This window comes from Protomyctophum bolini (genome assembly GCF_963924005.1).
Source record: "Protomyctophum bolini genome assembly, chromosome: 21".
Classification (NCBI taxonomy): Eukaryota; Metazoa; Chordata; class Actinopteri; order Myctophiformes; family Myctophidae; genus Protomyctophum; species Protomyctophum bolini.
The window spans coordinates 12,959,343-12,983,808 of record NC_137882.1 but is presented as its reverse complement, the minus strand read 5'-3'; the positions used below and the strand labels follow the sequence as shown (position 1 = coordinate 12,983,808).

Sequence of the window (24,466 nt, the reverse complement as noted above, 5' to 3'; positions counted from 1 at the left end):
CCTAAGAGAATTCCCCACCAACTCAACTCACTACCTTGCACCCAACCTGTGTTTGTGGAGGGTTGGCTCAGCTGGCCATATACATGCACCCTCCTTCCTCACTACTCAATTTCCCAGCTCTAATTCGTTCTCGCCCTGAACACCTCCTGCACACTGCCCTCTGAATTCTCCATCCACAGCATTTGACAAAGCCTGACAGTCCCTCTAACATGGGCCAGTCTTCAGACGCCCCTCCCTCCCCTCTCCCCCCTTCATTCATTTCTGTCCTCTTATCTATGCACTGTTCTTTCAGCCTCTTCTCTGCCTCTTTGTAACGTTTCTCATAAAGAAGGTTTTTCACCTCGAGTAACCCAGTAAACAACAGTAGATGTAGCAGTTGTAAGCTTTTTGTGTCTCTTAGTTGTCTTAGTAATATTTGTGTTTAATGTGTAGTTATGTTCCTACGTCTATAACTTTAGAATTAACTATTGTCTCGCCTTTTTTTGTATGTGTTGTTCCATTTGACCAATCTCCTTTTTTGACGACCAGTATCTGTTCTTTGGCATCTCTATTTGCAGGCTAACGGAAGTGCTAAAAGAGTTGGAGGGGATCATAAAACCACTTCCCCTACTGTACCCGCCTCTAAAATCCCTGCTTTTTATACTAGCTCCAGTAAAGGCAGCTCCCAGCCTGCTCAAAACTCAGATGCTACTAACTCCATTAACCCTTCCTTCTCCTCCTCTCCCTCTCCCTGCTCCACCACCAAGTCCTCCCTTCCGTCTCCTTATGCACCTCGCTCCGTGTCCTCCCACATCCCCTCCCTCTCTAACGGTTCCCTTAAACTCCCCACCCCCTCACAGCACACAGGTAAAACTCTCTCGTTCTCCTCGCAGACTCAAAACGGTCGAGCGCACTCCTCCTCCTCCTCCTCCTCCTTCTCCTCATCCTCCTCTTCCTCCCCCTCCCCTCTGTCGCCCACCCCTTTGGGCCCAGGTGGGAAGAGCATCCGCACCATACACACTCCCAGCTTCACCAGCTACAGGCCTCACAACGGCGCCGGCGGCAAATCCTGCATCCCAACAGCCACGGCTAAGGACACCATCTAGGCCCTTGCTTTCTCTCTCTTTCGTTTGATATTTTAAAAACATTAAGTGATGCTGGCCCCCAACAATGTATATACAGAGTACAGACACAGGCACACTCGAACACATGCACATAATAACACACATGCACGCACGCAAACACACACAAACACGTTTTTATTTGACACGTATTTGACACTGGCATTCTCACACCCATATTTTTACTTTTGTTGAGCTGCGCTTTCCCATTTCAGATTATATTAACTTGAAATAAATATGACTATTTCTTAAATGTGTATCAGATGTACAGTAAATAATTTGGAGAAAAAAATAAGAACTAACTAAAAGTGATTTAGTTTTACTACTTTGCTGTTGAAGTGGAGGGCTCTCATTATTTGAGACTCGAGTGGTGTTGAAAATATATTTTTCTTTCAGTATCTATGAATAGAAAATAATAGAGTTGATGTACAATCACAAAGATCATGTAAAAAAATGGTGTGTTTTATTTTTCAAAACAGAGACTGGATATTCATAGTATATTTTAAACTTCTTATATTTCTTTTTTGTCAGACCCACAACCCAGCCCTTGTAAATGCCTTTAGAATGTATACATGATGTATACTGACGTTTAAAGTGGAACTGCATTGACTTTTGTCTTGTCAAGAATATGTTTCTCATACTTATTCACGTACACTGCCAATTAATTTTATGTAAAATTGGTATCATCATGAGTAACACAAGTTCTCAATTTTAGTGTGCCTATTTGCCAAAGTTGTTGCTAGTATGTCACTTCTGTAGCCAATTGACCAATTCACAATTTGCTCTTATGTCATACCCCACGAGGGTTTCCGAACCAATGGGGTGCCTCAAAATGGCCACCATGTGGATATGGTCGATGGCAGTCATGGGATATTGGAGACTTGTACATGCACTCTCTGGGTGTGATGGCTGAAGTTGTGGCCTCTGTAGCTTTACTGGAGGCCTTTGTTTCTTAAGTTAACATTTATTGTCGTCTAAATATGAACTGTACTAAAACAAACAAAAACAAAAGTGATTCAATTGTTCTACGACGTGTACATAGATGCTTCTAATAAGAATTTGAGTAGTTTTGTTAACACCAAAGTTTATTTGTATGCATGCCTTTCCAGTACTTTAGGAGAGTGTTGTAAAAGAAGAATTATGTTTGCACAGATAGTTTGTAAATATTTTGTTTCCTTGTCTTTTTCTTCTTTTTTTTGTAAAGCTTTAAACCATACTACATAAAAGCAATGTGGTAAAGAAAGAGCCGTGTTGGAATAGCAACAATAAAGATCTGCATGCTTGTAATGCATTCAGCTTGGACGACTCCGTTGTCTATTTTTGTCAATCATTTTTTGAAATATTGAAAGGAAAGTTTTTTGTAACAGGAAAATCCAAACGGATATCTCTTACATTCAAGTTTACTGTACTCCAGACAAATCACATGAGCTCCCGCAAACATTTCAGCTCGAGACCCAAAAGATACACTTGGCATCTCCTTGGCATTCTTACAAAATACATTACTTGTGAATTAAAGCAGCACTATGTAACTTTCCCACAAAATGATGTTTAAGCAATAAAAACATCCATAATGTATAGACTCAGGGTGGTCCCTGCTATCCTGGCATTTGCAGAGGCACCAAATGAAGATATCCAGCATTCCCCTTATCCCTAAACTTATTTTCCCTTTTTCCAATCTTCAGTTACTAGGAATGAAGAGCTTTATTTGACAGTGACACTAAAGCCAAAAAGAAAAGAAAGAGATGAAGCTTGATATATGATTATCATATAAAATGCATTATTTATTACACACAGGCTATAACAAACTTAAACATATAGTCAATGTGCAATAACACTTATTTACAGAACTGTTGCAGTTCTCAAATATAATACTCAATGTGCAAAATATCATATTACTATTTACAAACAAAATATCATGAAAGCATTACTTTGTATACAAAACATGAATATATACTATATATCCAATATTATTAAAATGCACACAACCAAATATCACTCTCTCTCACACACACACACACACACACACACACACACACACACTCATGCACACGTAAACATGCAGCGTGCACACACGCACGTGAGGCTTCCCCCAAGTGGTCAAAAATGAATGTCCATTTCACAATTAAATCAATCAAGTGAAGTCATTGAACAATGCTGCTGTAACATCAAACATTTGTAGAATAAAATGCATGCATGTAATTTATTCATGTTAGTAGAATTATTCTTCCCCATTGTGGAATCTGTCCAGTAGATGACCTCAGCTCCTGCAACCGCTCATAAAGTACTCTAACCAAGACACCAAGTGGGACTCTTTTCCCAAGAGGGACTGGTCGTTTCTTTGTCTTATTATTATGCATGGACATATCAGATACAAATATTCATCGAAATTTCTCAAGTGCAGCGGTGATATCAGCCCGACCAGGGCTACGGTGGTCTGAGTAGCTGAACTAGAGTCAACACCAAAGCATGCAGTTAGCAGGTGTAGACATATGCATTGTTCATACGCATTTGTTACCTGTCAGCCACCATACTATAGGTAGAGAGTTTGTATGTGCGCATGCGTGAGACGACCGGTGTGTCAGATTTGGATGAAATCAGATCAAAATGAAATGACATCATCCGTCGCCGTGGAAACGGCGTCTTCGGCGCAGATGTTCTAACGGCGACAGAACGCGTAGCTGTCCTCGCAAATGAAACTAGGGGCTACTAATATATACTATTCTCTGCCTATCGGGACGTAACTCGGACGGCGCTGAGTCGGGTCTGGTGGCCGTCGCAACGCTCGGCACGGCGACTCGCTCGGCTAGCGCCTCGCTCGGCGGTGCCTTTGCTTCTGCTTTTTAAAGCAGCTTCTTCAATGTGAACGGAGCTTTACGTGGCTCAAGGCCACCAGACACGGCGCGCCTCCGTCGCGAGGCGAGGCGATTTCAAGTTGATCTGCTCTCACGTTAAACCGGCTCACCGGCATTCTTTATACTGTGGTGTTTACAGAGTCATGAATGAACCCTGACTTCAGAAAGTGTTAATAAACACGTACAAGAAACCAAAGACTCTTATTGATCACAACATAAAACAGCAGGTATAGCTATAGTTTATTTATCATGTTTATCCACTAATGCCTCGGTTATACTTCATTCACAACAAGGCCTCACGAAGGTTGTGAGCTTGTATATCTGCTATTTGTGTCAAGAGAGCTGATGGAAAAGCAACAAACGGCAGGCTTGGATTGAGTTTTATTGCCGGCTCCGGGTCCGGGTGTTTGAATAAAATATCAAGCGAGGTGGCAGTAGAGACCTGTATTATGCCCGCCCCCATTATGCAAACTGGTGAGTTGTCTTCACTTTCTGACATGGCGGGGTGAGTTGTCTGTACTTTCTGCTGGGGCAAGTTGGGCGAGTTGATAAAGGGAAAGGACCATAGAGTATGGAAAGGACGGACAACTCACCCCGGTGAGTTGACTTCACTTTCTGACATTTCGGGGTGAGTTGTCTGTACTTTCATTCAATTTCGGATATAACTATCGGTTCCTACCCTACAGACGTGCGCAGTCACGCGCTAATTATTTATTTATTTATTTACTTAACAGTAAAATCCGGTGAAACACTGTTGTAAGTAAGAGCGTCTCACTCTATGCAGCATTGAGGGGGACGTGGGGTGGGGGGATCGTTTGGGGATAATGTTTGCGCTTCAAAGGCAGTGTCTCACAGCTGCTAATTAGACTGCACTCCCAAACACAGTTCGAATAGGCATACTTATTGACTGAATTGACAGAAGGAATTGACACGTTTTTTCTGTTTTTGATTACTGAACATGTTAATGTGGGGGTTTGAAATGAGGGTTTGAAGCAGATGTGAAGTTCAGGGTTGATGTCAGTGTCGGCTGACATGTATAGGCTACTTTGACACTCAAATGTTAAATATTTAAGGGAACCAATGGCAACAATTTCACTCCTTTGTCATTTCGATGGAAGAAATTCAGTTAAGATGGTTTATCAAAGGAAGACAATAAAGACATAGATTGTGATTTGTGATGTCTGCGTTTGGAAGGAATCATTTATATGCAAGCTAAGACAGCTTGTGGAAGAAGTGGTTTAACCAACTCTGCCGCCTGGTGGTCAAAATGAGATACATTCTTAACTTATGCTTCATAGGTTTCCAAAGTATATTTGCAATACTGTCTGTACATATCATTAATTATTACAGGCCTACTGCTATTTAAACTCGCGTCAACAGGCTTTCCACCTCTATGCTACTAACTGATGTCTGAATCAGTCTGATGCCCACCCCCCTGCAAACTATGGTGCCCACTCCCCCCCGCCCAGTCCCGTTCCACGGGTGATGGTGGGTGCAGAATGCAGATGTTATGAACAGCTGGCTACGTCTTCTCGACACATTTGACTTGTACGAGGACCCGTAGGATCGGCCTCTTGTTACCAAGGCAGCGAGAAGGGAGTGCAGTGGTTCGTGAGTATTCGCCTGCTGTTTGTTTATTCTCGGATCCCGTATCGACCACGGCGCGGAATTGTTTTAAAACTATTTGACAAAGTTAAAGATAATTGAGGATGTGCCATCGTGTCTCCCAACAAGTAGAGTTGTTCAGGAAACCCAGCTTCGCCGACCCGTCCGTTATCCTGACCAGCTATCTCACGCGCTAGCTGTGTAGCCCTACCCATCGTCAATGTGTTTTATCTGAGGAGGAATCAAATAATACATGACATTCAAGATACAAGAAATGCCATGAATGCATCCACCGTGCAACTGGGCTGATGGCTGCTGCGTTTCTTGTAAGATTCGTTTACTTGAAATAATTTCCCAACATGTCTCACTCATCAGTTATCCTAGCCGATCGCACTTTGACTTTGATTTTAAATGTAATACTTAATTAGTCAGAAATGTAAACTGCACGAGGACGAGTAGTCCGATTTTCATTTGACACACACACACACACACACACACACACACACACACACACACACACACACACACACACACACAGTGTTCCATAGTCTCATAGAGTAGACCACAATGGAAACAATTAGCCCTCAGGGCTTTTTGTGTTATCCTTTTAGCATCATTGTAAAATCGTACTATTTGCAAACTGTTGATACAGTAATCAATCAATCAATCAATCAATCAATCAATCAATCATTCTCATCATCCTCAGCATGGTGCTGCTATGGGCGGAGACAGCTGGGCATAGTAGTAGAACCTGAGGCTCCTTGAGCTCCGTACCATGGGCACCGCCTCCTCTCTGGTCAGTCCAGGAGAGGTTATTGAGGATGCATATGGCGGTGAAGGTCAGTCATGTACTGTAGTTATTGTTAATTTAAAACGTTAAAAATTACTTTTTACTTGACTTGAGTATTTCCATTTCTTGATGGCCTACTTTATATTTCTGTCCCCAAAATGTAATATTCATTTGTTTGACAGTATTACAATACTTGCATGGCAGATTTTGATTATTTGATCAATCAAATTTGCGATCAAAGATTGTGCGAAAATGGCCGATCTACAAGACCACATCGCAACACGTTGTGTGCTTGTAGATTGTCTACTTTATAGTTTAAAGTACATTTTGATTCCCCAACTTTTGTACTTTGACTTAAGTAAGATTAGGAATGCAGGACTTGTACTATTTCTACATTGTTGTGGAATTGCAACTTTTGTTTAACCCCTTTTGGTGTTAGCATTATGTTATGCTTTTGCTATTGAAAAATAGCAGATCTACAAGCTCATAGCGCGCTACGAGCTTGTAGGTCTGCTATTTTTGAAAAATCGAAGAACCACTGACATAGAAACATATCTTTTTCAGAAAACTGTCAGGATGTAGAAGACATTTTTAGAATCTGATCTCAGGTCAAAATGCTAAGTAAAAACTCTTGAGCACTTCTTCCACATTGGTGAAGGTGGGGAGGCCTGTGAGATCCCGGTGGAAGTCAAGCCAAAGGCCAGACTCCTGCGCAGCTCCTTCCGCCGAGGGCCCAGGGTGATCGGGGCCAGCTTCAAGTCCACCGGCTCGGTGGATCTGGAGTACACCGCCGAGTATGAGAGGCTCCGCAAGGAGTACGAGATCTTCAGGGTCAGCAAGAACAATGAGATCTCCTCCATGCAGAAGAAGGAGGCGAAGCTGGATGAGGAGAACAAGAGGCTGAGAGCCGAGCTGCAGGTAACTGGAAGGTCACGATTCCTTTGAACAAGGGTGTACTTTTGTTTTAGTCAAGTCGCAGTTGGAGTTAAATTTGAGGAATGTGGGTGTAAGTATTTTCTATGGGGCTGTACTTGACTAAAGATATGATAGTCATAGGAAATCAAATTGCAGACCAGCCTACGTATTAGCCTTTTCAGGTTGGTGAGGATGAGACCTGTACATTCTAATGTTGAACCCATTTGGCTCTTCCCGTCTGGTTGTGGGTAGGTGGAGTTGGGGATTGAGAGTTAACTGTCACACCTGACTAGGGGGGTATTGGTGACTACTATGACTTAGCCATTTATTTTACCACCTAAACCTGCTATAATTTACACAGGGCTTAAAGTTCTCAGCCCTGGGGACGGATTTCAGTCCTGAGGATTTCATAGGGGTCATTTAATGAGATCAGTGCAGATTTGGGCTTTAATCCCTAATAAATGGCTACTAGCCTATAGACTGGTAGAATTAAAGGGTTGTACAGTATCTAGAGATTACAACTACACTTTTTTTTTTCAAGAAAATATTAATTCAGCATGGGAAAAACAGCATAAAACTAAGACCAAACTGAACTATTGATCAAATTGAAATTGTGGGGAGTCTGGGGACAGTATATTTTTAATCTCATTGCACTGATAGCCATTGCTGTTGATCTGATGACAGGCTCTGCAGAAGACATACCAGAAGATCCTCAGAGAGAAAGAGAGTGCTCTGGAGGCAAAGTACCAAGCCATGGAGAGGGCGGCCACGTTTGAGCACGACAGGGACAAGGTCAAACGGCAATTCAAGGTAAAGAATGCGTCTAACAACACTGTTTACCCAACTCTCTTCAGCATTAAACTTCAATGGCCCTTATACTACCAGCTCCTTTAAATGACCACCAGATCTTCCGGGAGACCAAAGAGAAGGAGATTCAGGATCTCCTGCGAGCCAAGAGGGACCTGGAGGCCAAGCTGCAGCAGCTGCAGGCTCAGGGCATTCAGGTCTACGATCTGGATGACTCGGACTCTGATGACAACCGGACTACAGTCACTGGTCAGAGCACCTCTCCTGCACGGGTCCCACTATGCTTCTTACTGCAGTGTTTCTCAAACAGTGGGCCGGGAGCCATTTTTGGGTTACGGACCTATTTCTATGGGTCGCTAATTATTTGTATTTTTATTTTCTATTTACATTTCCTACAGATTTGTATTATTATTGCAAAAATATTTCCAAAACATCAAAAAATCTTTATCTGAAAAATTAAAAAAACAAAACCTTAACACTAACCCTAACCCAAGAAATAGTGAAAATAGACAGTTTTCAAATCACAACACGTGTTGTGATCTATGAAGTAAGGCTAAACTTATTCATGCAAGTTTGGGTCCTGCATGGGTTTTGGGTCTTGAGCTGAAATGTTTTGGGAAACACTTGTCTTACTATACGTTCAGCCTGTTCATTTTCTTTTCTTTTTCTGTTCTGTTTTTCTTCTTTGTAATTTCCTCTATCTGCGAAAACAGTATTGTTTGTGTACAGCTGCAGGGACGCAGTGTGAGTACTGGGGTGGTGGCGTGCTGGGGAGTGAGCCCTCTATGGGCAGCATGATGCAACTTCAGCAGACATTCAGAGGCCCAGAGTTTGCACAGAGTTTGATAGACGTGGAGGGCCCATTCGCCAACGTAAGCAGAGGTGAGGCCTTTGAAGCAGAAATCGGCAAGCATGGCTCCTGATTCTAGGTCGATGCCATCCTTAGGGGTGCATGCGTGCGTGTGTGTGGATGGGAGAGTGTGTTTTATACTTAAGTAAAAAATATTAATACCTTTCCCACCACTGCAATGCATAATTTTTTATCTGTGTATGTGTTCTTGCGTGTACATAGTCGTACACTCTCTAATCTCTGCTGGTGCATTTCAGACGACTGGGACACTGCGGTGGCCAGCCTGCTGCAGGTCTCTCCTCACGTCTCTCAGGCCTTGTGGAGTAACACAGTGCGCTGTTACCTCATCTCTACCCAGGAGACCAAAGCAGAGCTGGACATCTTCGTTCAGGTTCACTATATGTGGTCCACCTACTTCTAACTAATTACGCATGCTGTGAACCCAAAGAATATATGGAGGGCGTCTTCTCGTCCATCATTGTGTCATTCTTTTGTTCTCTTGTGTCACAGAAGTACTCGCCAAAACTGCGGAGGCTGTGTGAGAGTCTGGGTCACTTCTATCTGAATGTGAACTTCCCCGAGGAGAGTGCTGGCTCCCATACCCTGATGCGCAAGCAGGAGATTGAGCGGAGCTCCGTGTGTGTGCTTCTTCTCAAGACAGCAGTCACTATGTCAGTACCCTCACTAATACTCTCGCTAGGGTTCCCACAGTCCCATTTTCCACCAAAATAACTTTGGTTCTAGAAAGAACTGGTTCCGATCTAGATCTTTAGAACCTTGGTGCTTTCACGGAACCAGCCGTGAACCTGCTTGCGTTTTCCACCAGTTTAAAGCACCATTGTAATTAGGGGCAGGAGTCCCCAGTTGCCCCAGGTTTGATTCCAGGCCTGGCTAGCAATGTGTTGAATATGACTGGTCAAAGTGTCCATTTAACGGGGGAAAATTCAATCATCAATGGTAGTTACAGTTTCAGTTTATTTTTTGCTTGCTTCATTTTGCCACTGTTTTATATCGCATCGGCATCTTCCAACCTGTAGAATAGTGACACGTCCTCCTTGGTTCCCAGTTCAGAGAAAGAAAAAACAAGTATGTTTTTGGTTCCAGTTCTAAACTTTTAGGATTCTGAACCAATTCATTTTCAGTGAAAACTCTCTAAATTGATTCCAAATTAGGCGGAACCGGTTCAACCCCTGTAGAAAAGTAGCCTGTCAGGGTATCCAAAACTGTTCATACAGGCCCTGTAATCCTCACTGATATAAACTGTGTGTGTGTGTGTGTGTGTGTGTGTAGCTCTGTGGTGGAGGATAGTGAGGAGGCCTTTGTGAAGAACCCGGATGGCTGCCCCCTGGTGCTGTATCTCAGGACTGGAGAAGACCAGCCTCTCACTGGATCCACCAGGCAGCTGCTGGAGAGGGTCAATGCAGCTGACAAAGCAGCAAAAGTCAAGGTGTGTGTGCGTGTGTGTGTGCGCGCATGCGTGCGTCTGTGTTCGAGTGTAACTTTGCAGATGTTCAAGTGCAGAATTCATTGGATTCTTTCACATCAGCCACTCCTACATGGCTGGCTTGGACATCTTTGCCATGGACATACAAAATGAGAACACCATCAAAATCTAAGAGTTCCCTCGGAAGTCTTGCCACGGACACATTTATCCGTGTACACTGTACGGACATGTTGATGACCCCTGATACACAGCCTTTTTGTATACTATGATATGATGTGTACATTCACCTACTGTAGGTGGTGGATCATAGTGGTTCCCCAGAGGATGGAGCAGCCTTGATTTACGCCCAGCTGGAGAAAGTCGTCAAGCAGGTATAAAACAGTATTATGTCATTGCCGTTGGGCAGAATCCTCATGTGTTTGTCATACAACAGTGATGCACAAAAACAGCAAAAAAAATAGCCACTGTGAGCGTATAGATATTTTTAAATATCGTCTCTGTCACTGCTTTAGGAGTTGCTGGGCCTGGAGGGGACAGACGTGGACTCCGCGGACTCGGGCATAGACGAGGGACACGAGGAAGACTCGGGCGACGTGCTGTGGGACCTGCATGACGAGCAGGAGCAGATTGAAGCTTACCAGCAGGCCTGCAGCACCAGCTGCTCTCAACTAGGCTTCCAGAAGGTAGGGCACATTCCCTCCTGATATCCTTAACCACGTCTCTCACATCTCAGTCACTAATCAATGCAATCTGAAAGTTTTTCCAATTGATAAAATGTTATTTTAACCAATCTGTATAATGTCTCACTGTCGGGGAGGGCATACAACGTACGGAATGCAGATTTAAATGATTTCTTCCTGTCCTCTCAGTATATAGATCGTCTTAATGACATGGTGGCAGCCCCTCCGCCAACCCCTCCACTGCTGGTGTCTGGAGGTCCAGGCTCAGGGAAGTCTCTCCTGCTCTCCAAATGGTAACAACTACTGTATTTCACCATCCAAATGACTGTTAATATACAGTAGGTTGCGTCCCCACAGGCAGACTTGACTTGTTTATAGTAGCTCAGATTTATATAGTGCTTTTCTAAGTCGATTTACGTAAAATAAAGGGAACCAACTTTATTATTAAGAAAAAACAAAAAGAACAACTGTGAATTGGAAGGTCGCTGGTTCGACCCTCTGCATGCCAAAACTGTGTGTCCTTTTTATGTGGGAAGCGGGAGTTACTGTCCTCATAATTCAACATCTCTAAAAGTTTAATTTAGTTTATTTACCCACTCCCACCCATACATATAGCTTTTTTTAAATGGTAAAATCATTTAGCAGCATCCCCCATTGACTGCTGTGTAATGTCCTGCAGGATTGAACTTCAGCAGAAGCAGGCCCCCAACACTTTATTCCTCTATCATTTTGTTGGCCGGCCTCTGTCCACCAGCTCAGAGCCCGTTCTGATCATCAAACGCCTCACTGTCAAGGTAAGGTGGCCTTCAGTTCCCACAGAGTCAAGCTCAGCATTCTGTCAAGGTTAACATACTGTATAAATTTGGCGCTGTCGGGCAGAAACGTATATCGCTGGATTTCATTGTTTGTTTTTTATTATTTATTATTATTATTTTAATGACAGGTTTTTTTTCTTGTCTGATTGATTGTTGTCTCATAGTTGCTGCAGCACTTCTGGTCCATCTCAGGTCTGTCCATGGAGCCTAGTAAGATCCTGGAGGAGTTCCCACGCTGGCTGGAGAGACTGTCGGCACGCCACCATGGAAACATCATCATCATCATCGACTCCATCGACCAGATACAGGTACAGTACACCGTACTGCTGGAACCCACGATAGACCAGCGGTTCTCAACCTTTTCAGGCCGCGACTGGCCCAAATTCTGAACTGGGCCACCCCAAAATAATCATGTGTAATCACATTTGAACTGGGGGAACTGGGGTCCCCACAAAATAATCATATTTGAACTGGGGACCCCCCAAATAATCATATTTGAACTGGGGACATCCACTCTGACAAGCACTTGGGAATAGTAGGAGTTGAGGCATTACTTTTAGTTTGACCCGGTCCACAGATAAATAGAATATATAGTTTCACAATTATCTTTCATGATTATAAAATTTGGCCAATGTTTGACCAATCTTTTGTTTCGATTTCTTTTAGGAATTAAAAATCTTAAAAGTACTTAACTTGTCAATTTATTGACAATGATCTGACCCCCCCCAAAATCATGTGGGGACCCCCAGGTCGACCCACAGGTTGAGAACCACTGTGTCAAACAGTCACATGAAGCAGACATTCACAAGGCTTTTCTCTTTTGCTTCCAGCAAGCTGAAAGGCACATGAAGTGGCTGATTGACCCTCTGCCCGTCAACGTGAGAGTGGTGGTGTCTGTCAATGTGGAAACATGTCCTCAGGCCTGGAGGTGAGACACATCAGAAAATAGACCACGTATCTATCATCAAATATTCAGTTGTTGTCAATGAAGCTACGTGCAATCGCATCCAACATGTGTATCCTGTTATCTGTTCCAATGCTTCCATATCTAAATACCTTTCTGAACAAGCAATAACGTACAGTACAAGAGCGGGTACTATACTGTGAGATATGTTGACCCTACAGTGACTATATTTCACCGTACAGCAGAGCAGGTATGCTGTGTTATTGCTTTTATTTCATTTTGAAATATATTTAAAAATTTCACTAAAGGATAAGCCCCTTGAGTTGCAGTCTTTACTTTTGTAATTGTTAACTTCAACAAAGCGCTGGGTTCGGAAAAAAACAAACAACAGACGAGCCTTTATTTATTCTTCATCTGTGGAAAAAAGCACTGCTTTCATGTAATAAAGTACGGGACGTGTATGGTATATGCGTGCCATTAGTGGGCGCGTAGTTAGTCAATTAATGCTCCGTTGCATGTCGGTATCACATGCTCACAATGGCTAATCTACAAGCTCACAACTTGTGCGTGTTGTGAGGTTATTGAACAGCGATTTTAGATGCGCGATACCGCCATAAGACAAAGTATAAATCCGTCTTTAATTGTAAATGGTTGTGTGTGTGTGCCTGCCCAGGTTGTGGCCCACCCTGCACCTGGATCCACTGAGTCCCAGGGAGGTGAGGAGTGTGGTCAACGCAGAGTGCCAGGCCATGGAGGTCAAACTCACCAAGGACCAGGTGAGGGGGGCATAACAGTGTGGATAGATGGTCCTAAGGCTCTGACAAGCAAATCGGATTTGTCAGCCGTCTGCTGTCGCCCCGTCGAAGTATCACAGTATCACCTCTCAGTCATCTCTCTGATCTCTTTGTTGTAGGAGAAGAAACTGGAGAGGCATTGTCGTTCTCCGTCCACCTGCAACGCTTTGTATGTAACGCTGCTGGCAAGGACGATCACCAGGTGAGTCACACAGAGATTGTCTGATGCGTGTTTGTGCGTATGAAAGCTGCATTCCATAGATGTTATTGTTTTCACACGACTCGTTGCCCAGCAGCAGGTCATGCTCGTCGTTGGAGAGCAGCCTGGAGCAGTGTCTCCTGTGTCAGGACACCATGTCGCTGTACCGTCTGGGCCTGACCATGACTCTAGACACGCTCAGCACAGACCGGGAGAGACGCATCATGAGAGAGGTAAACCAAACAACAAACATCATTCAAAATACATTCATTCATTCAATACGTTCATTAATAGGCTTTATTTTATTGTTAGCCTTCATCAGGTGACCATTGAACACTGTACCAGAGCTGTGTGCAGACTTCACATCTTTTTACGCTGTTGCTACCTTAGTCCAACACCAGAAAGGGACTGGATGTTCGTAATGCTTTCGATTTAGAGCAGGCGTTCCCAAAGTTTTCCATGAAAGAACTACCAAATAACCATATTCTCTGGCTCCACTATTGCAAGATGGCATATCACTTTTATCTGTTCGGTTTCCCTTCCAATGGCCGGCTCTGCTAGAATGATATCAGAGATCCCTTAAATAACTTTGACTACTATTGTATGAGTTTCTCTTCCGTTCTTTTACAGGCCTGTTTTAGCTGCTTTAGCTTGTTTTTCTGTTCCCTGGTCAGATGCTGTGTTTGGTGTGTGCCAGTCACAATGTTTCTGTTCCCTGGTCAGATGCTGTGTTTGGTGTGTGCCAGTCACAATGGTTCTGTTCCCTGGTCAGATGCTGTGTTTGGTGTGTGCCAGTCACAATGTTTCTGTTCCCTGGTCAGATGCTGTGTTTGGTGTGTGCCAGTCACAATGTTTCTGTTCCCTGGTCAGATGCTGTGTTTGGTGTGTGCCAGTCACAATGGTTCTGTTCCCTGGTCAGATGCTATGTTTGGTGTGTGCCAGTCATAATGTTTCTGTTCCCTGGTCAGATGCTGTGTTTGGTGTGTGCCAGTCACAATGGCATGAGTGAGTCAGAGGTTCTGGACCTGCTCCCAGAACTGGACATGCCCTCCCTCTCCTCCCTGCTCCATGAGCTCAGCAGGCTCTGTATTGTGGCACTGGGCTGTGGTCTCATCAGGTTCCAGCACCTTCAGGTACAGTACACTGGCTTCTTCTGCCTTGGGGACATTAACATTTCTCCCATTATGTTCTTATGACTGAATGTCAGATCCCTGGGAAAGCCCTCACACTGACAAGTAAATGTTTATATCTTCACTGAGGTGTTCTGTCTGTCTGTCTGTCAGGCTTGGGAGGCAGTTAGGCTGGAGTTTCTGAATGGAGGGACCAGTACTGCTGCTTACAGAGAGAAACTCATCCACTACTTCAGCCAGCAACTCAGGTACAACCAGTGGTGTGTTCTACCGCTATACGCCATATACTGTACGTAGTTTCAGCCCTCCCTGAAAATAATTTATTTAAATGAGTTAGCTGGTTTCTGCCCGACAGCGACAAATATGTTAGAGTAGTTATTTCATTCAGTGACCGCGCGTGCGTATATACTAGCTTGTGTCGTGCATGTGGGGGGGGGATATAATTATGGTATACCCTCTGAAAAGACCTAAGCTGTGGGTACAACACAGTGTGTTTCAACAAATGAGTACAGCACACACCTATACTCCTCACAACTCTGGTGAGCTCAGACTTTAGTCACCCCAACGTGTGTGTGTGTGTGTGTGTGTGTGTGTGTGTGTGTGTGTGTGTGTGTGTGTGTGTGTGTGTGTGTGTGTGTGTGTGTGTGTGTGTGTGTGTGTGTGTGTGTGTGTGTGTGTGTGTGTGTGTGTGTGTGTGTGTGTGTGTGTGTGTGTGTGTGTGTGTGTGTGTGTGTGTGTGCAGTCAGGACGGGGTGACATGGCGTGTAGCAGACGAGCTGCCCTGGCTGCTCCAACAGCAGGAGGACAGAGCCAAGCTTCAGCTCAGCCTCCTCAATCTGTTTGTCTCCCAGAACCTTTATAAGAGGTACAGTACACACTTTACTGAATCAAACCATGTGTACTATTAATACACTACACTGATGAGTGTACAACACACTACACTGAATCAAACTGTTTATTACACACTACAGAGTAGACTACACATTGAATCATACCATGCACACTACACCGAATCAAACCCAGCATACAATCCCTACACCGAATCCAGCATACACTACGCTGAATCACACCATCCATTCTCGGAAAGTAGCACCTCTACTAGAGGTAAACACTGTGTCATCATCATGCTAGTACATGTACATAGACTACATACTATGTAAGTATGTGAGTATGCTATTTTTCAACATGCCTCTGAGTGCACACACATCAGTGTACCTACATACTACTACCTACACCGAATGTTAGGAAAGTGCTCTATCTTGTGAGAAATCAGATGTACCACACATAGTATGTTCCTGTATAATCACTGCTACAGCAGTTAAAGGTTGTTTGCTGGTGGGCATGTCATTGGTTTCAGCAATGACAGATGTATTTAATAGAAGTTAAACCAGAGGTTTGGTTTGGACACGACACACTAGTGCGTACAGTATGTTGCCGCAGCTACCGCTTTGCATAATTTCATTGTGGCACATTCATACCGGCGTGTCTGGTAATGCATACTGTAATATTTCCCGGATTCTGTACGCATTTCCCACATTTTGTATGCATTTCACATACACATGAGTAGCTACTGTGCTAAGCTTTTGGACATAGTACTAAAAAGTCTGACATACCAATTTGGCACACAGAGATTTGCTCTGTTGAGATCTACATTATTTTCGCCGTGGTCTAAAAACTCACTTCTTCAGGCTCCATGTTAGCCTGTAGCACTTCCACTAGCCTCGACGACAGGTGTATGCAAAGGCTAAACTTATGTAATTTGTCATTTTATTAGATTTATAACTTAGCATTTTATGTAGACATAGTAATCTATAATGTACTGTATACTCATACGTAGCTTCACTGCAGATAATCTACTGTAGACAGATATTAGGTTCTTCGTTGCTTATGACTATTTATTTCGATGTATTTGATGTATTACCTTGTATTGTTCCTTCTTACTGTAAATCACTCTGGATTAAGAGCGTCTGCTAAAAGCCTAAATTGTATATCTTGTTTATTATATAAGCACTCATGGGTGATTCTTCTTTTCAATTTGCCATTTGGTGCATATAGGGGTCATTTCTCTGAGCTGCTCGCCTACTGGCAGTATGTGGGCAAGGACAAGAGCTCCATGGCCACCGAGTACTTTGAGTCCCTGAAGCGCTATGAGAAGACCTGCGAGACCGAGGACAGCATGATGATGCTGTCCAACCTGTATGAGACCCTGGGTCGCTTCCTCAAAGACCTGGGCCTCCCCAGCCAGGTACACACTACACCACCACTATGACATTTAAAGCTTTATTATTACAAGCACACGCATAACTCTGAGAGTATTCAAATGGTTCCATTTCTGTAAGGGTCCATTTGGAACCTGAGGGTGGACCCCACTGTGAGAACCACTACACTACAGCCTTTGTTGATTTAAATTAAAATACATTGTAACAGTCAGATTGTTTCTGTATAGGTATTTGTTTTCTCATTTGCACTGGTTTTTGTATTAAATCAAAGTTTTAATGGAGATTTGAAGTCTTATCCTACTTAGAAAACTCTGTCTGCGTCCATTTTATGGGCTGAGCGTGTCATTCTATCTATTGAGCGTATCATTGGGTCTTGTGCATTCTAGGCCGTGGCTCCTCTCCAGAGGTCGCTGGAGATCAGAGAGACGGCGCTGGACCCCGACCACCCCAGCGTGGCTCGCTCCCTGCACCAGCTGGCCGGGGTTTATGTCCAGTGGCGGAAGTATGGCAACGCTGAGCAGCTGTACAAGCAGGCCCTGGAGATCAGCGAGAACGCATATGGGGCTGAGCATGCCAGCGTGGCACGAGAACTGGAGTCGCTCGCCATGCTTTACCAGAAACAAAACAAGTAAGGGAGAAGCGGATGCTGTGTTTTAGTGTTGTTTTTTTTATTGACATTCAAACTTACTTTTATTAGAATATATTGCTTCATGTTTGTGGATTTCACTGTAAGTAACACGAGTACTTCCAGTTACTGTATGTGGTTCACATACAGTAAGTGCCTCGAGATGAGGAACCACACAGAAACATTTCTATTGTGCAATTACCGGTATGTTTTGTTTTTATTACCAGGTATGAACAGGCAGAAAAACTCAGGAAGAGATCTGTGAGGATACGTCAGAAGACGGCACAGCAGAAAGGTCATATGGTGAGCATGTGCCAGTCAATCATATCCTTCCATAGCCAGCCTTCATCTGCCTTTGCAATGCATATTGCCCCAGGCAGATTCCCTCTCAATTGTGGGAGGACTTCACGGCCAAAGTGGTGACAAGTCAACCAGATTTGTCTGGAACCAGACTATAACCAACCAGGGCCCAGTATGCAAATATTGGGTGGGTCATTGCAAAAAAAAATCTAATACTGAGAGGGACGAGGTCACAAGACTAATATCCACGCAGTGATATTAGTATCGCTACATGAGCCTAAGGCGGTCTTTACACGAGAACGGTGTTCATAGAAAACGGCAAAATAAAGTATCGTTTGCTGGTGTCCCTTTAGACGAGAATGGTGTTTTCAGGAGGTGAAAATGCAACAAAGTGAAAACACCTTCCAAAGTGGAAATCTTTGGGAACGCTGTTTCCTCCCGTCTCCATGTAAACAGACAAAACGGTGAATCCGCAAAACTTATGACATTAAGGCTCATGTTGGCTCACAACGCATATGTTTATTATTATTACATTGATGCAGAGCCATATATGATATAATGGAGTTCCTACAATGAACAAGCCTCCCTCCTCGCATACAAAGCGCCGCTCATCAGCGATGATGGTGATGGTGAATGTAAAACGATAGTTACGTATGTAACTACGGTTCTATGAGTCCCGAATGACCGCCAGAGGCGGTGCTTTAAGCATGAATATGTCCTTCGCGCATGCGTCGTCGAGTGTTGTATACAAACAAAGTCAATTTTGACCCCGTGATGACCCGAAGTAGTCTATATCTTCCGGTAGTCTGCAGGGGATCAGTCTCTACAGAATTTTCTCGCGCGAATACGAGGATTCTGAGTGACAGAGTGCCTCTGGCGGTCATTCGGGACTCATAGAACCGTAGTTACATACGTAACTATCGTTCTATTTCGTCCCTGCTGACCGCCAGAGGCGGTGCTTTAAGCATGAATGACTTATGCCAGCCAAGTCACGAGGGATCCTGATCACAAACCATAAGGAGTAGGCTTGGAGGAGTCTCGTAAGAGGACCACGTCCAGCGGATGGGGAGTGGCAACACTCACCCAGAGGAACATAAACAACTCGCTGTGATGCCCATGAGGCAGCGGCACAGATACATTCCAGGGGTACTTCCCTCGGGGCAGCCCATGATGTGGGGACGCTCCCGTTAAGAGTGGCACCTCACGCCAAATGGTAAGATACGATCACTCACCCATAAACGTGGTTGATGGCATCCACAATAGTGTGGGGCGGGCGCTGTCTGGAGAGAGCGCTACCTTTGAAAGGGCCATCGTCACAACGGAACAGCCATTCTGACCGCCGAAAGCATTCGGCAGGTCTAACAAGCGGCTCTCAGGGCCCACACTGGGCGCAATAGTTCCCGCTCGTCCATCCACTCTCCTGGTGGAGGGTAAAACTGTGCTAGCCGTATAGGCTGGTTGAGGTGTGTATGTGACAGCACCCTCAGGAGGAACACTGTTCGGCCACAGAGACACTCAGGCCGTCTGAGCTTTGCTTCGGACGCAAGTTACTAACAGACAGGACGTGCCGCTCACGGACACGCTTCGTTACAGCAATATTGATTCTAGCATATCAACATGATATTGCCCCTACTTATGCTTTTAGAGTAGGAGATCGGCCCTTGTCTAGGAGGGACTGCGGAACTCCAGACAGGTAGGCAGGGCAGCGCACTAGGTCTTTGCTCTGGCCTCAGTTGGAAATAGGTTCCATCGGTTATCGTACAGTAGCCTGATGGATGTCATGGATGTCACCCTTGAATTCAGGGTGGCATGCCTGGCTGGTTCCACACAGCGGTTCAGGGCCGCCAGTGGCCAAGCGCACAGTTGGGGGCGTTGAGCATTTGAATGCCGTATCCGACCGCCTCCCAGTTGGGGAGACCTCTGTCGGGGAGACGCCATGGCGTCCTCCGACTGGGTCTGTTCAGCAGAGGAGACCAAGTACTTCTTGGCTGGGGGGGGCAACCAGCAGTATGGTGTGACCCTCCTAAATAACTCTGAGGCGCTGGTCGTATCAGAGAGGCAGTGGCAAGGCATATGCAGTGCCTCTGGCAGTGCGCATTTAAAAGGATAGTGCCCTGTGGGCGGTGGTCTGCTTAGGGCCATGTGTGTCAGGAACGATGTAGGTCGTTCCGTTCATACTGGCTATGTGGCAGGAAGCCTAAGAAGTCCAGCAGGCTGACAGCCATTTGTGGCGTTCAGGTTCTATGAAACCGTCAGACCCTTGCGTCCTGGCCCGGTGGGCTGGGTGTCTCCGTTAGGGAGAACCAGGGAGGTTAGTGAGGTCCAGGGTGAGGAGGTCCACCTCCGCTCTGCCGGGGTAGCCTCTGATTAGTGTTCACCACCACTGGGTGGGGTACCGCTCCCCTCATGGAAGCTTTCGATGGGAGGGAGAGCCTACCATGTAGTCCCGCTCTCCACTCAGACAACTTGCCTATAGGCTGATCGGGCGGGGAGGCTGCCCAAGTCAGGAGGGGGTCCATAGACACCTACAGCAGCCAAGCAAACGTGGCCCTGCCCGATGACTTACGACTTACGTGATACACGATCGAGGTGTTGCCCGAACGTATGAGAATGTGCTCGCCTCTCCTGTACGGCAGGAAGTGCTGTAGAGCGGAGCACACCACTTGCCGCTCCAGCACATTGCCGTGTTCGGCCCAGTAGACTGGCACGGACTTCATGGACCTGTTGGGTCCCATCAGATTCAAGACATGTCGACACCCGTCTGTCTTGCGTCACAAGGAAGTATGTAGATCGGACTTCCCTTAGTGTGACTGAGGATATACAGCCTCTGTTGCGCCCTTGGGCAGGAGGACACCTCACTCCTGGTCTGATAGTAGGGCTCTCGTCATGTTGCTGATAGTGGCCAATTTGACCCGCCGGATATGGGGGGCTGGCGTCAGAAGGCGCTGCACAGCCCGGAAAGTCACAGTCAGGTCCCTGCGTGGGACGCCAGGGAACACGCTGGCCTCTAGTGTGGGCCGGCGGTGATACGCGAGCTCCGAGGGCAGTCAAGATGATTTCATCAATGTTGGAGCTCGGCCCTTTGGGAGGCGTGATGTGTCATAGGCCTGCAAGCTGCAGCCTGGTCTTCCCCACCTGGATGGTTCGCTCCAGCGCTTCTCGCCCAGCTGAACCACCTAGTGCTCCTGGCTCCTCAGGGAGACTACGGAGAGTTGGCCTAGTCTCATCAGTCAAGCTTGACTGTGAAAACCCGGCTTGGCGACGGGCTGGAGATACGATGGACATCAGCCGTCCGCGCTCTGAGGACATGACGCCAATGCCTCCAGTGATACACCAAAGGTGGCTGAGCCAGTATTAACGTTGCCACCATTAGGTGTGAAAAGGAGGCCCCAGTGAGCAGGTTGCCTGTGCTCCTGTACTGGGGTCGAGGTCACCTAGCGTTCTGCCGCCGGACCTCGCTGGAGAACACCATGAGGGATGCAGTGACAGGCTTGGTGGCTGGCATGTAACCCAGGCCAGCCCTTATCGCCTTGTGCGTTCCAATCTATTAAAGTGTCAAGTCGTAACGGGTTGTCTCAGGACACTTTTTCCAATCAGGGCAGTGCTGCCAGGATTTCACCATCGGTATAGAGATGGGAGAAGGCCCTGATCGTCCGCCCGGCAGGCCTGTAGCTGACTCAGGTACAGGCGTGGGGGACGGCGAAGGCAGCAAAGCCGCGTCTGCAGAAGGCGCTTGAAGGAGCCGACTGCCTGCTTTAGTATGCGTTCCACGGCTATGCGCATGAGCTGAGAAGTGGGAGGCTGGCTCTGATGCCTGGGAGGCACTGCCTTCTGCATCTTCCTCATAGTCATGGAAGTGCATAGCTTAAGCTGTCGGGGAGAGCACATCAACCTCGAGTCAGCTGTGGCATCAGAGAGGGAGGCGCTTCGGCACCCTCCGAGGTGCCTAGGTGTCATCCGAAGTGAGCATGGACCTCATGTGGGCCAACTCTGCAGATAGCTGAGCCCTCTCGGATCTGCTGTAGCCAGCGGTCAGACCTTTTCCTCCTGGCACACGGGGCAGGACCAAGGTCGGCTCACAGCTGAAGGAGAGCTTCACACGAGGTACAAAAGTGGGAGCTCTCCATTGTGGTGGCACCGGTTACTCTGGACCGGCCGGTGCGCACAAGTCCCAACTAGCCCAGGGCGCGGACGCTGCTGGTTGCTAGGTGTTGGCCGTATGCTGGGGGGAGGAGGCGCGTACGCTGCCTGTACCAGCAGAGGCTTTCGAGGTACAAAAGTGGGAACTTTCCGTTGTGGTGGCACCGGTTCCTTTGGGCCGGCCGGTGCACACCAGTCCCAACTAGCCCAGGGCGCGGACGCTACTGGTTGCTAGGGGTGGGGCCGTATGCTGTAGGAAGGGAGCGCGGACGCTGCCTGTACCAGCAGAGGCTTTAACTTAGATCGGCATCTAATGACTTAATCAAAAAACTGAATGCTGCTATACCTGCCGCAGCATGCATTTACGTTTTATGCAAATGCTCATTGTAGCACTTTGAGATTCAACCAGATGTAAAGTGCATCATAGAAACAGCACACAAATGTTGCTGTTAGATGGACTGTGCGACCTGCATGGTCGCGGTGGGGGAGGGGAGCTCGTACGCTACCTGTACCCCCGGCGGAGGCTTACTTATAAATTACTAGAATTTCGTGCGCGCTACGCGCGCACTCATCCCAGAGCGACTTTGCCACGCACTATGGGAAGAAATAAATGGCGGGAGTTGACTCCACATGTAGTAACGAATGGGTTATTGGAAATGTACCATTGTTTTGTCCTGAATATTTCCACAGCCTAAGTACTAAAGGATTGTGACTGTGGGACAGACATACAGTCTGACATACAATAGGCTACACGTGTGCACAGTGAATAAACAATGACCTATATGCCCAGAGTTCTTAAATTAACATAGTTGGATTTTAACAGAAAGACAATGCCATAAATCAGTGAAAGTAAGTGACAGACTCAACAGTAGCACACAGCATGCAAGGCAGCGATGCATGCATGCAAACATGTTTGTCCAGCTGAGATTTAGTGTCTCCATCTCTCTGTGGAAGAGGTTGCACATGACCTGTACGGCCACACTGAGGCGCTCCAACACAAACACAGACACAAAACAACACCACGCTGTTTGTCCAGTTGACCCAAATCAACACCAATACCTAGCCTGTTTGTCCAAAACACAGTATCTGCTGGCCACGTGTCTACTTCGCCACAACCTAATGTTAGTAACAAATGTAGGGGAGAGCCGCCAAGGTTGTAACGCTTCACGGTTGTAACATGGACGTTATATCTTGATTGGTCAACGCCACCATGACGCCATCGCGTCAGTATGTGTACAGCAACGTACTCTACGTGGCCAGGAGTTTGAAGTTTGAAGTGTTTACCTTCAAAATGCGTCTAATTTTACACCTGGAGTATATGTGTGGTACAATTTTTGTCTTTGGTGTTGGTGAATAAAAATCCACATGGATGTGTTCATGCTTATGTTCTTCATTAGTTTGCATCGTGTTTAGACGGAATTCACGTTCATTCTGGTCTGTAAGCAACTGCAAAGAAAACTTGCAAAAGCGGGTCATTTGTAACATGTGTTACAAATGGTCCGCTTCCATTCAATGCCATTATATGTAATATTTACATATTTGACATATTGGCCAATATTATATGTTCTGAAATGGTATTGTATCGTGTAGTGTATTCTGAAATTAGTTTAGGGTTGTATAACGTTGTACAACTCAATCAATCAAACGTTTGTTTAATCAATGTATTGCCCCATTGAAAAAAAAGAAATGGCCAAACTGGTACTGGTACACCCGATACTATTTAATATTTCCCTTATGTTTGATACATTTTCTTATCACATCCATGGTATAAAAACAATGCTAAGGAGTTGCTTCAATGAAATGTAATTGCTTTAAGCTGAGAACGATATGTTTAATGGTGTTTTTTAGCGTTGTTACATTTATCATGCATGCCGTTACAATTGATCCGATATGCGCAGCAAATGTAACACTGAAACAGCGTCCACGTTCGGTTGAATAACTCCCGACCTGTTTTATCAAAAAAATAACTTGAAGTGGTTTATGGTAGCTGACATGTGTAGGTCCGTTGCCTGAAAATATTACATGTGTAGCTAAACGGATCTCTGAGTAAAAGAATGAAACGTGCAAAATGTTACATCCTTGGCGGCTCTCCCCTATTAGTTTACTCACAGCACAGCACCGTCACTCCTGTCAGTTATTTCGTCCTAATAACTTGAAGTGGTTTATGGTAGCTGACATGTGTAGGTCCGTTGCCTGGAAATATTACATGTGTAGCTAAAGGGATCTCTGAGTAAAAAAATGGAACGTGCAAAATATGTTCTAAAATTGTATTGTATTGTGTAGTGTATTCTAAAATT

General features: G+C 45.5%; 2 protein-coding genes across 20 annotated transcripts in view; both read left to right on the top strand.

Moving 5' to 3' along the window:
* Positions 1-2,408, top strand: part of kiaa1217 (KIAA1217 ortholog) — a 145,872-nt gene extending 143,464 nt beyond the window's left edge. For 15 of the 16 annotated variants that reach the window (XM_080793433.1, XM_080793432.1, XM_080793430.1 and 12 more), the window contains one exon: positions 558-2,408. In XM_080793433.1, coding sequence (XP_080649559.1) covers positions 558-1,085 — 528 coding nt within the window. In that variant the 3' untranslated portion in view covers positions 1,086-2,408. The remainder of the gene's footprint in view (positions 1-557) is intronic. The other variant, XM_080793435.1, reaches the window with a different exon arrangement.
* Positions 2,409-5,381: 2,973 nt separating this feature from the next.
* Positions 5,382-24,466, top strand: part of nphp3 (nephronophthisis 3) — a 30,785-nt gene continuing 11,700 nt past the window's right edge. The window contains exons 1-25 of one of the 4 annotated variants that reach the window (XM_080794220.1): positions 5,384-5,563; positions 5,690-5,883; positions 6,264-6,396; positions 7,006-7,265; positions 7,947-8,072; positions 8,168-8,318; positions 8,799-8,951; positions 9,177-9,310; positions 9,430-9,590; positions 10,210-10,366; positions 10,660-10,734; positions 10,876-11,046; positions 11,233-11,336; positions 11,723-11,837; positions 12,023-12,166; positions 12,689-12,786; positions 13,436-13,538; positions 13,676-13,758; positions 13,850-13,988; positions 14,724-14,888; positions 15,039-15,133; positions 15,628-15,750; positions 16,941-17,130; positions 17,491-17,732; positions 17,957-18,032. In XM_080794220.1, coding sequence (XP_080650346.1) covers positions 6,333-6,396; positions 7,006-7,265; positions 7,947-8,072; positions 8,168-8,318; positions 8,799-8,951; positions 9,177-9,310; positions 9,430-9,590; positions 10,210-10,366; positions 10,660-10,734; positions 10,876-11,046; positions 11,233-11,336; positions 11,723-11,837; positions 12,023-12,166; positions 12,689-12,786; positions 13,436-13,538; positions 13,676-13,758; positions 13,850-13,988; positions 14,724-14,888; positions 15,039-15,133; positions 15,628-15,750; positions 16,941-17,130; positions 17,491-17,732; positions 17,957-18,032 — 3,129 coding nt within the window. In that variant the 5' untranslated portion in view covers positions 5,384-5,563; positions 5,690-5,883; positions 6,264-6,332. Of the gene's footprint in view, positions 5,884-6,263; positions 6,397-7,005; positions 7,266-7,946; positions 8,073-8,167; positions 8,319-8,798; positions 8,952-9,176; positions 9,311-9,429; positions 9,591-10,209; positions 10,367-10,659; positions 10,735-10,875; positions 11,047-11,232; positions 11,337-11,722; positions 11,838-12,022; positions 12,167-12,688; positions 12,787-13,435; positions 13,539-13,675; positions 13,759-13,849; positions 13,989-14,723; positions 14,889-15,038; positions 15,134-15,627; positions 15,751-16,940; positions 17,131-17,490; positions 17,733-17,956; positions 18,033-24,466 lie in introns of all 4 variants that reach the window. The other 3 variants (XM_080794222.1, XR_013966173.1, XM_080794221.1) reach the window with 3 other exon arrangements.